The sequence below is a fragment of the Triturus cristatus genome, chromosome 7 (genome assembly GCF_964204655.1).
Source record: "Triturus cristatus chromosome 7, aTriCri1.1, whole genome shotgun sequence".
In the NCBI taxonomy this organism is placed as follows: Eukaryota; Metazoa; Chordata; class Amphibia; order Caudata; family Salamandridae; genus Triturus; species Triturus cristatus.
This window is the reverse complement of record NC_140590.1, coordinates 1,716,080,218-1,716,092,385: the sequence shown is the minus strand read 5'-3', so window position 1 is coordinate 1,716,092,385 and position 12,168 is coordinate 1,716,080,218. Positions and strand designations below refer to the sequence as shown.

The window sequence follows — 12,168 nt, the reverse complement described above, 5'->3', positions numbered from 1 at the left end:
TGTGCCTGTTTTATGGTCTGCTGGGCCAGTATTTACTTTTGATTTACCTGATACTGAAACAAACATTGCCTACAGATAGCTCATATCCATGTAGTGTTTCATCTCTTGCTAAATACTTATTATAAGGGTGTGTGCCTACAGGTTCAAAACTGCCCCAATTTGTAAACATGAGCCACTTTTTTTTAGCATTCTAATTCACTAATAGGGCCACTTTTATTTTGGAGCCCGGGTCTATTTTCTATCCCAGACCGACCCTGCCTGGCCTATGATGTGGTCTAAGAGTACTTTAATGTAACTTTACCAAGAAACTCACTTTAGGTGTAGGACCTTCTATTGATCACATTTTACTGCCAACATTTCCAAACCAATGCTTTCTGCCTGGATGCCCCATGATACGTTACCATATTCCTCCACTTGGAAAAGATGCGAAGCAGCATCTCCCATGCTAATAACGTAGGTCCCCTGAGGAGGCTCGCTTGACAGCGGGAAGGACAGATCAACGATGCCATGCTTCGGAACCACTTCCAGCCACTGACTAATGCGGTTACTGTTCGGGTCCTGAACAAACATACACATGATGAGTTTAGGATGGGAGAAATCCCATGTAACATATGATGCTCACAGACTTGTCCCCAGGAAAAGGTATTTAACATGCAAACCATTTCTAATCCAAAAACTGCACACACATGTATAAACAAAAGATGAAATGCATATGTAAGTATGTAATGAACTGTTCAAACAATAAAGAAGGAACTCAAGAATAACCAAGAAGAAAACAGTTGTCTATTTGAAGAATGCCAGGAGGTCAGGAAAATGACAGCTGAAAAAAGAAATATTGTTATTGAGCATGCAGAATGGAAGAAAAGTTCATCAACATTAAAAATGAGAATTGAAGGAAAGATAACAGCAAGGAGGTATGCAATGGGGATAAGAGGAAACACACAAAGAACACTGACAAAAAAACGAAATTTGTTAATGTAATATTGTAAGAAGGAAACAGCAAAGGAGATAGCAGGATAGGTAGGAACCTTTGTAAAAAGAATAGCAGACACCCAAAAAAAAGAAGAGGAGCAAAATCAAAGATTAGGAAAGACAATATTGAACAAAAAACAGGTGCCGGAACAAAGTGATTAGAACATGATAGTTAATAGATAAAAACTGAAAACAATGTGGATAGTACACACATTAAAAATAAAAATACATGGCTGCCAAAGTATAGTACAAAAGCTGATTACAAACATTCATAGGAGATAAATATTATAATAGAATTTCAAGAACAATATAGATCAGACCAAAAAGAAGAAGATGTTATGAATGCAATAGAGTGTAAAGAAGAGAAAGCCACCAGCGAGGAACAATATAGCAAGGAGAAAAGAAGACCTTGAGTCAACCGAATATAACAATGCTGGGGATGTACAGAAATATAGAAGATTGCAAGAAACACAGATTATTAAGACGGCAATGCCATGAGTAGTAGGGACCCAAACAATAAAAAAAAGAAAACCCCAAAATAAAACCAGGAAACAAGAAAAAAAACACTTCTGTCGCCCAAGCATTTCATTGCCTCCCAATTAAAGAACAGTATAAAATGTTTGCTACTTGAAGAAGGCACCTTAATTGACATATACATGTTTTTAAAATAAGTATAATAAATGGATATCTTCTAAAGAGCTGACATTCCAAAGTTAGTCTTAAAGATACGCCTGGCAAAAATAAAGCCCTTTTTCTATTTCCATTTCTATAGCATAAGTAATAGCAGTTCCTTCAGAATTAACTAAGTAATACTTCAAATACTGTTATGTTTCAAGACATGCATTCACACGCAATAGGTGTCTAGTGCCACAAGAAAATACTTTTTTTTTTTTAAAAAGACAATAACAAATGAGTGTAATTAATTTTAGGTAAGTAAAATAATGATATTTTGAATGCTGATACAATGTCAATTGCACCCAAAAATTATGCTTTGGGTAACATATGAAAGTGATAGCACAGTGCTCGTAAACAGTGCAAGTAAGGCAACAGAGGATTTTAAAACTCAGGGCACAAGGTGTCGGCTACTGAACTTTCAATTATCAAATATGCTGATTTGGACTTCAGTGGTCATGGTGGAATTTAAGATTTAGCCTAGATTTTTTACTTCGAGAGGTGGCAGCAGATTTTGCCCTTGGATAGAGTAAGCTGTATTCCACAGACTAAAAACAACAACTCTATTTTGTTTCCCTTAAGAAAAAGAGAGATGTTAAGATGTGGGCATCAGGTTCCATGCCTGACACTAGCTTCTTTTTATATGGATTACTTCAAGATGTCTCCCTCGAGCGCCAGTCAATGTCCCATGCTGTCCAGCGTTTATACTCCCACCCACGATTTCATCTTGATAAGATCCTATGGCTTATTCTTGATTTGTTTATAACACACAGCTGCTTATCTAGCTGACAGGACCTAACCCTGCATCTCCTGCCTTGTGCAACTGCCTCGCCTCACTGAACGTATGGACAAGCTAAAATTGAACTTAGGACTTATTTATAGTTTGGCTGACATGATATGCTGACACAAATGTGGCAATTTGTCCCGGCCACTATATCAGAAGTGCATTATAGCCTATCATACTGGTAATACCGCAGATGGGATATCCTCCATGTTTTGATAGAGAATCCTGTCTTTCACACTGTAAATAAGGCTCTTAAGGCTCTTAGAAAAAACTAAGATTCTAGCCCTGAGTAATAATCACTAATTCTGATCCTGTAAATGGGGCTGTCTATTCTTGGCCCCATTTTGTCCACTGGCCTTTCCACCATAAAATGTGTGCCTGCAAACATCCAATTTGCTCTTAGGATTTTCAAGAAAATGCTCTTCTGTCATCCCACTGATGGAACAAGGATAATTCTCAGATGTGATTACCTCTTGCCTTGAATATGGTAAGGTTACCTTTTTGTGCATGCCAAACTATCTGATCACTAGACTACAGTTTAGTCAAAATATGGCAGCCTGCTTGCTCCAAATCTTGCCATCTCAAACTTTTTTAGAATTTCATATTCAAGCACTACATTAGTTGCTTTTCAACAAGAGCATTATTTTTAAGTCTTCCACACAGTCCCCCAGAGTGGGTGCACAAATGGGACCTTTTTTGCTCAGGTCGTGGATCCAAGCCTATGTTCTGCCTTGCATTCTGAAATCATCTCATCTGCTCAACTTAATGTTTCAGTAATACCTTTTCAAGAATGCGTGGAACATCTTTCTCTTCCTTAGGGGAGCGATACTCTCTGGACTGTCCTTCTAAAGACATGAAACACATATCCAAGTATGAATCTATTTGTGCACTTCAAGGGCCTGCTATGAAGTCACCCTCACTTCAAAGGCACAACTGGATACAAGTACTGGGTCTCTGACCCCCTGAAATCAGACACTTCTAGAACTACAACTGCACTTTGTCAGAAAGACTGCTGTGCTGCTTAAAGGACTCATCTTTGGACTGCTGACCTGGAAGGACTGCTTTTCCATTGCGTTGCCCTGCTGCTCTCTGACTTTGCTGAAGTACAGCTGGACTCTGCTTTTTCTCCAAGTTTGCTTCAAGGGCTTGTTGGATTGCTTCCTGTTGCTTGGGACACAGGAATATCAAAGTCTCTACCCCTGCTCCCAAGCCTGGTTCACTGGAAGTGGATTCAGATACATGTAACAAAGACATAAATGTGTCTGCGTGTAGCAGAATGGGCGTATAGACCTGTAGAATGGCACATCGCTCTCGGAACCAACGCATTGGAAATTTGCAATGCTGGCGCAGCAGCTTGGAGAGATCAATGCATCACTCGACTACGTGGAGAAACCCAGCGCATCACTTGCATCACTCTACGGAACCAACGCATCGCAGCCCAGCACCTCGTCTATGGAACCGGCGCATCGCCGCCACCGCCTGGAAAAGATAGCTGCATCCCTTGACTAGCGGGATCAGCATCTACGCATATCACAACGCATCTCGCTGTTGCAATCAGGAAAGGTAGTCTGTGCACCGGGGCCTGCGTGAGTATTGTAGCTGGCCTGCGCTTCCTCGGAGTCAGCCCGAACTTTGACTTTGCCCAGGTCCAGTGCGACCAGAGAACCCATTTTTGTGTGCTTTGTTTCTAAGCACTACACTGCTTTCATTCTTCTGATATTCAATAACTCAACTTCTATACATTGGGTGTGGGTGTGTGTGTGCGTGTACGGAGACATAATAGTGGTCTACCAACCATTATTTTTCCCTTTCAATGTCCTTCTACCCTCAGCAGATTATCACATCAAGATGAACAAAGTCTGATGATATAACCCCTTTTACAAAACATAATTGTCTCCCACCTCATGAACAGACCACTGTAATAAAGTCTTGAGTATTTAAAGCCTACATACCTCTAAGAGAAAGTGTTACTGTCTGGAGGCTCACCTCTCACAAGATGTAAACTACAACCCATTCTCACAATTCATAAACTAAACTTTTCTACACCAATTCTATGATATGCACTCATATCTTGGAACCGTTTTCCGGAAAAGAAAATAATCTGTATTTACCACAGACTGATCGCTATTAAAGCAATGTTCAAATCCTACATTTTGAACAAACTATCCTTCTGGAATTCAGGACTTGTAGATTCTCCTTTTTGCTGTCTTTGAGGTTTCCCTCTTGTACCACCCCACCACCACTCTGATGTGACTCACTCCTCTACCAATGCGGTGAGGCCCACACTATCCTATTACTACATAAAAATCTATTAATACAGGGCTTCTGTGGAAAAGCCTTTTGTTATTAATTCATGCAATAAAAGTAAAAAGTGGGTTTAGAGTCTCTAACCTTTTCTGCAGAGAGAGCTACTTCTGATCAGGGAAAATCATTGTGAGCTACTGAATAGTAAACAGCTCGTGCAGTGTTCACAGGCAGCCCCATACCCAGCTTCATTGTCTTAAGCCTTATGTCCATAGAGCCAGAAACAATGGTTTGAGCAAAATACTTTGATTGGGGCACTATGACAGGGCTGCCATGTGTGTCAGTGAGAGTGTGGCCTTTGGGGATGTATGAACATGTGTGCTTATGAATGGGATATATTTGTAGGGGTGACCGAGAGCCTGTGTCATATGTACTTGTGGCACAGTACATACCGTTCACTGTATGTGGAACCGTTACATATGTAACACAAACATACAATCATATTTTTTTTAATGGGAGAAATTTAAAGTGCAGAAAAATGTACTGCAAAAATGTTTATACTATGGAACATTTTTCTGCACTTTAAATTTCTGTCATTTAATACTTATGGCACTGTGTCACTGACCTCTTCGGCAAAGATGTTTTCACAGCCACCTTCCTAGTGGAGCGGGCATACTGCTCCCTTGGTCCTTGCCCCAACCTAGGATGTCCTCTCAGGCACATAATTGCTTGTCTCCTGAATTTCCAGGACAGGGATACAGTACTCGGGCTTGCAAGAGAAAATGGCACCACATCCTGGCAAGGACCAACTATAGCTCTGTTTCCTGACTTAACAGCTATGGTCCAAGAGGCGCGAAGAAAGTACACAGGAGTGAAGGCCACGCTAAGCACCTTGGGACTTTGCTATGATATGATTTACCCGGTGGGCCTTCGGGGAGACGTGGACAGCAGGTCCAGAGTTTGAAACCCCCTCTGCAGTTTAGCCAAGAATACAAAATGAGCTCCGGCGGCAAAAACAAAGACCCCTCCAGGGGCTCCCCATCGCATAGCGGTTCGGTGGGTAGCGGGGAACTCTTTTCATCTGAATGACCTAAGCTACTGTAACTTGCATGCTAAGGCAAATTTCTCTATTCCTTATTGCTTATAGGGCAAGGTCTATACTGTCAATGCTTATACTCACGCAAAGTTGGGTAAGCGGCGTGGCGTTGCCTCGCCCCAAGTGTTTTATCACCTTTAATCTACTATCCCGGCTGGAATGTATGTAAATTTGTTTTTTTCTTACCATACGTTGTGTTCCCATGATGCATTCTATAGGTTTGTTATTGGGATGTGCAGGAATGGGTGGGGTTGTTTGTTTGGGGTCCCATTGCTTTTATTTCCACATGCACACCATGACGGGTTAGGTACTTCCTGCCATTCACACACACAGTCACACTTGAACTTCCTTTATGTCTTTGGGGTTAAACTGTCCACTTTCTCGGACCTTACATTGATCACATGGAATGTTCGGGGCCTTAACAACATCAGGAAAGGGAAACAGGAGTTAAACTATCTACAGGGACATCAAACAATAGGGAGGGTCGTTATACGATGGTAACGGGGCTTTTAATGAGATATTAAATGGCGTTTGTTTGCGTTTATGCACCTAAAATTGACAACCCAGACTTCTTCCATGAACTCCGTACGCATCTCGATGCAGACTACATTTGCATAGGTGGGGATTTTAACTTACTATTGGACCCAGCACTAGACAGCACGTCAGGGTCCTCTGACCCCAAGGCGTAATCGCAACGAGCTTTGTTGGAGCTGTGTGACTCACTGGGACTGGTAGATGTGTGGCGACTCTGCGGCCCTGGGGAAACTGCCTATACTCACTACACCGGGCAATATGACACCTGGACTAGACTTGACTTTTGGTTAGTATCCCCCAATTTAGCAGCTTGGTACAGCGCATCAAAACATCTTCCTAGCACGCTCCCAGATCACTTCCCTGTAGTACTCATGGTCAGAGCTCCAAGACCAGAGGGATGTGAGAGACAGTGGAGGTTCCCTGGTCAGGCGTTTATGGATGAGGTGTTCAAAGCAGCGTTTCATACCACTATTGTAGAATATTTTGCTTTAAAAAGGGGTTCAGTGCAGTCATGGGCGATTCTTTGGGGAAACCCTTAAAGCTTATATGCGGGGGGTTGTATTTCTAAACATTCTGGAGTTTTGAGGGATTAGAGGGGTACATTATCTCACATCGAGCAGCAGCTTGAAACGCTCGGCAAGGAGCAGGTGTCGCAGCCTAACCCGACTGGACGGAGCCGCCGATTGTCGCTCTTGTTAGAATTCAGGGAAGCAGCTGAACGGGAAATGCTTTAAGCAAATATGCCACTGTACGATGCTATGGCGAGGGAGATAGGCCCGGCCGCACTTTGGCACACCTCCTGAGGCTTTCGACGGGACGGTCTTATATTCCCTGCATCTGTTCCTCCAGTGGCCGGACGCTGACATATACCCGGGAGATATGAGGTGATTTCTTGGATTACTACACTGGTCTGTATTCAACGCGTGTAACTCACATTGACGATGTTCGAAATTAATACTCAGCGGAAATGGCGCTTGTCAAACTTGATAAAGCGATGCAGGAATTCTTGGCTGAACCATTTTCTGCTAAGAAAATCGTAAGCGCTATAGATGCAATGAATGGTTCGACTGCCCCAGGATTAGAAGGGTTTACTGTCAAATTTTATAAAGCCTACAAGAACCTTTTAGCACCTTACCTTCTCGAGGTCTACAATGAAGCGCTAGAGCACAAAGAGCTTCCCTCCATGTTGTGTGAGACAGTAATAATCATGTGTGGTTAATACAGACCGTTATCGCTTTTAAACCTTGATTACAAAATCCTCGCTAAAATGATTGCGTTAAGATTATTAGACCGTATCATCTTTCCGACCCAGTCAAGATTCGTCCCACATAGATCGACAGCATTAAACCTTCGTACGCTGTTCGCGGTCTTACGCAGGATACCGCTGGAGGTCCCTGCGGCTGCCGTTTTATTAGATACTGAAAAGGCCTTGGACTCCTTGGAGTGGCCTTTCTTCCTGACAGTCATGAAGAGGATGCCTAGAGGGTTTGTCGAGCTTACTGAACTCCTTTACACCTCAGCCACAGCCAGAATTTGATTAAAAGGCACCCTGTCCTCACAGTTCGCACTTACCCGTGGCACCAGGCAGGGATGTCCGCTTTCTCCGTTGCTTTTCATTATCGCGCTAGACCTGTTGGACCGACATTTTCAGGAGTGGCATCTGCACAGAAGCCTCCAGTTCAAGTAGGGCCCTCTTCTAATCTCACTTTACGCCGACTATATCATTCTCTTTGTTCGCCACCCTGAGGAGACTTTGGAACCACTAATTAGGGAGATCATCCGATAAGGTGGATTCTCTGGTTGGGCATAAATTGGGATAAATCAGTAATTTTTCCAGTAACATCCGGTAGTGTCAAATGGGATTGTGGGTTTCCCCTGAAGTGGTGTGATGAGTCGGCTAGATATTTAGGAATTCAGATACACAGGGATTAACAGATCATTTTTCTCAATTGCGGCCCAGCTACAAGTTAGAGCAGCAGGTGGAGTGCTGGCTGAAACTCCCTCTCTCGTTAGCTGGTTGATTCGCAATTATCAAGATGGTGGTGCTTTCCAAATTCTTAAACCTGTTTTATAACATCCCCATCCCGCTCCCCAATAGTTTTTGCAGAACGATCCTGTCCCGTCTCAACAGGCTTGTTTGGGGAGGAGGTAGAGGCAGAGTTGGCTGGGACACATTGACCTTGCCATATGAAAGGGGAGGGTTTGGGGTACTAACTTGCAGATATATTATCTAGTTGCACAGTGCAGCTTTGCTCACTCCTGCTATCACCCGGATGCCCGGATCCCTTATGTCAGGCATGAGGATGACCTAGTGCTACCTCCACCGTTGAGAACAGTGTTGCTGCAAGGATTCCCCGAAGACCCCCAAGACATAGAAACAGTATCAACAAATGTTTGGGCCTGGCAGAAGCTGATGCGTGTGATGGGTGGGCGCGTATTATACTCGTCTGAGATTCCACTTGGCAACAACCCACGGCTTCCCATTACAGAGGAGAAGTTGGTACAATGCACTCTTACTTCCTATTCATTAGACAAGATTGGGAATTTGTTTCCGGAGGGGCATGTGTTCAACAGCACAGTGGACGTGAGGTTCAGTGAAGCCAATTTTATGGACCAATTCTTTTTACGTAGAATTCGGAGGGCGCTTAGAGAGCAGCTGGCTGAATTCCCACTGGAACCTGAGTCCTTCCCCCCATTAAAGCTAATGATTACCAGCAAAGGAGGGGGGGATCATCTGATCTCTAAACTCTACAGAGCATCCATGGCTCTGGTCCCTTGCAGGGACGCCAAGATCAGAGAGGCTTGGGAGCGGGATTTGGAACACATGATACAGGAGTCACATTGGTCATATTGTTGTTCCCAGACCAAGGAGGTTTCACTCAACAGCAGACACAAATTGATTCACTTTAAGTATCTGTGGAGGGCATATATGTCCCCTGCGAAAATCAACTCTATTGGCCCCGCTAGGCCACACAACTGCCCTAAGTGTGGAGGACCACATGCTTATTTCGCACATATGACATGAAATATGGGGATTATTGGAAATCCATTCATGAGATATTATCGCGCATGACAGGCTAGGACATTGCCCCTTCGCCAGAGGTAGCTTTATTGGGTTATGTACACGGGTTCCCCAAGAAGCTGCGAAAATTCATAGCCATTGCTCTGTTCCTTGCAAAGAGAAAAATAGCATATTGATGGGGCAGTAAGGTTATCCCCACAACGTACGCCTGGCTAGCTAGCCTCACGTATTGTAATTAAAACTGAGTTGTATGCGATGATGCAAGCCCCCGCATCATGACCCAAGGATATTTGGAATCCCCTAAAGATCTGTCTTCTTGAGATTAGCTCTACCCCTTCATCACTGTAGCCAGTGGGTATGGTCCCCACTGGGGTGGGATAAGCTTGAATTGTTATAGTTTTATTTATCCTTTTATTGTAATTACCACGCTGGAGATGTGTAGGGTTCTACTCACAGGAAAGAGACTGTTATCAGATTATTTTGAATGCCTCGGGAGAGGGAGATATATGCAAACTTATAAGGTGTCCTAATGTACTTGTGTGTGAAGTCTAAGTGCAGATCCTCTCAAAGAAAATGCATACCGTTCCTACCTTGTCATGGTGTGTGGCAATAATTCATATGTATTGTATTCATTTAAAAATGGTAAATAAAGTTTAAAAAATAAAAAAAGTTACATACCTCAGTGCTCGAGTTGTTCACCTGTGCCCCAGCCTGGGTCATAAATCTGACTGAGCACTGCTCACTATCAGACCCACTATCTGCAGCCTGATGATAGTAAATGTAATATAAACACAGCCTTCCCTTAACATTAAAAGGAAAATGTGACCTTGTGCTTATTTAAAAATGAACTCCAGGCTGTGAGCTACTCTGAAGGTGACTGGCAGCTACTGATAGCTCACGGTCCACTGGTTGGAGACACCGGTCCTTGATTTAATTGCTCAGGCATTGATGCTTTTTAGGTCTCGCCTGACCCAGCGCATGCGCTGGTCTGGCGAGATTTATTGAGAGGGCTCCAAAAAGTGCTACCAGGCCAGCCTAGAGCTACAGTGCATGTGCGCGGGCGCGCGCGCCGCTTTTACCGAGATTACTTTCACTTTCGCGGCCGCTTTGATGTTTGATCGCGATCACTTTCGCGGCCGCAGGGCCGCTTGGCATAACCAATAGGTATCGCTTTTGGGACCTTATAAGTATTTAGTTATGCAACTGTTGCATGGCTAAACACTTATAAGGTCCCAAAGGCCAGACCTATTGGCTATGCCAATGCTGGTTTAAAACACGTTGTTGATAAAGTGAGTCCACAAAGGGGCCTGCTACTTTGAAAAAAAAACATTAGTTATGACTAAAGGACACTTCTCCATAGCTGGATTTTTTTAATGCAGATTTATATAGCACAAACTCAACCCGAAGGTATTGGAGCGCTTTACATGAGCACCAGTTACGTTACACAAGGACACATTCAGGCACGGGGAGATTAAGGGGCTTATCAGCAAGAACCGGAGATAATTATCTCTCGGCGCGCTTAGCGCGAGGATAATTATCGCCGGCTAACGCTGATTTTTATCACTGAGATAGCGTGCTATCAGCAACGCTCATCTCAACAGCGATAAAAATCAAGGCGCAAACTGCCAAATGTGTGGTTATCGCTGGAAATCCAGCGATAATCGCACAACGTATGGCGAATGCTTGCTGATAGGGCAGGGACAGACTTAGCCATGATATCCACCTTCCATAGGATATCGTGGCTAAATCAGATGAAAAGGAGGTGTAAGAAAAGTAGCGATAACCGAGGTTAGCGCTACTTTTCTCATCGCTCTGCAGTTTAACGTGAGGCTTGATAATTGGAGAAAATGTTTACAAGTGCGGCATAACAAAAAAAATACAAATGCTGTGGAAAGCAAACAAGACATACCAAACATAATAAATTTAACAGGCACGATGGACAAAGCAGACATCTTAAAAGTGCTTACCTGGATTTGCACGAGTGGGTACTGAAAGAGAACAGAGGAGATTGTTAGAAAGAAGTCAGTTAAATATCCATGTTACTTTCCTAATTCAAAAGGTGTCCTAGTATTAAGTTAATTGGTGCACAAACTACTAGGCACTCAACAGGGGACTTATCTCAACCATAAGCTATGATAGATTTGAAGCCTGTAAAATTGTGAGAGCTAACTATATCCTTCCCAGGCCAGCATACTAAGGAAATTTGCTAACCATAGAAGTGAGTTGTAGGCAGTTTCTGGGTGTGAAAGTGCTAATTGCTTGGTAAGTATTGCATACATGTTAGCTGCTCTTCTGTACAGAAAAAAATGAGTGAGAAATTTGGATTGAGACAAAAAAGTAAGGGAAATAGCAGATACCAAATGTTTCCAATGTATGTGCTACATTAACGTGAATACAAGTTTTTATAATAGAACGGGTATAGACCGGTTCTACAGGATAGCTCAAAGTTAAGGCATTCTTTTTTGTCTGTAAGAAACTTAACAGCAAATATTAACAACAAATGCCAGTAAGCAATTCATATCTAAGAAAACTGAAATGTAGCCATGTGGAAAATGCTATTTAAAGACACAATCATTTTCTGTATTTGTTATGTTTTAGAGCTAGTTCGAGAGAGATTGTGCAAAAAGAATAGAGAAATGGACCGTCCTTTGAGGATCAGAGTGTCGTAGGCTCTAAGTATGCAACTAGACATTACCAGTTGTTTCAGTTTGTGCACACTCCATAGAAGTATGAACCAAGGTAATAAGATAAGTTGCACTGATCTCTTGAGTTTTCTTCTAATTCAGAAGTTCTCACTGGCTATTGGAAAGGTGATTCTAGGCAAACACCCATCTGACACATTAA

General features: G+C 42.9%; 1 protein-coding gene across 1 annotated transcript in view; it reads right to left on the bottom strand.

Moving 5' to 3' along the window:
* Window positions 1-12,168, bottom strand: part of LOC146812866 (alpha-2-macroglobulin-like protein 1) — a 252,930-nt gene that overhangs the window by 210,221 nt on the left and 30,541 nt on the right. Inside the window, exons 5-6 of the mRNA XM_085619942.1 lie at window positions 11,292-11,312; window positions 402-558 (exon numbers count right to left, since the gene is read on the bottom strand). Coding sequence (XP_085476068.1) covers window positions 402-558; window positions 11,292-11,312 — 178 coding nt within the window. The remainder of the gene's footprint in view (window positions 1-401; window positions 559-11,291; window positions 11,313-12,168) is intronic.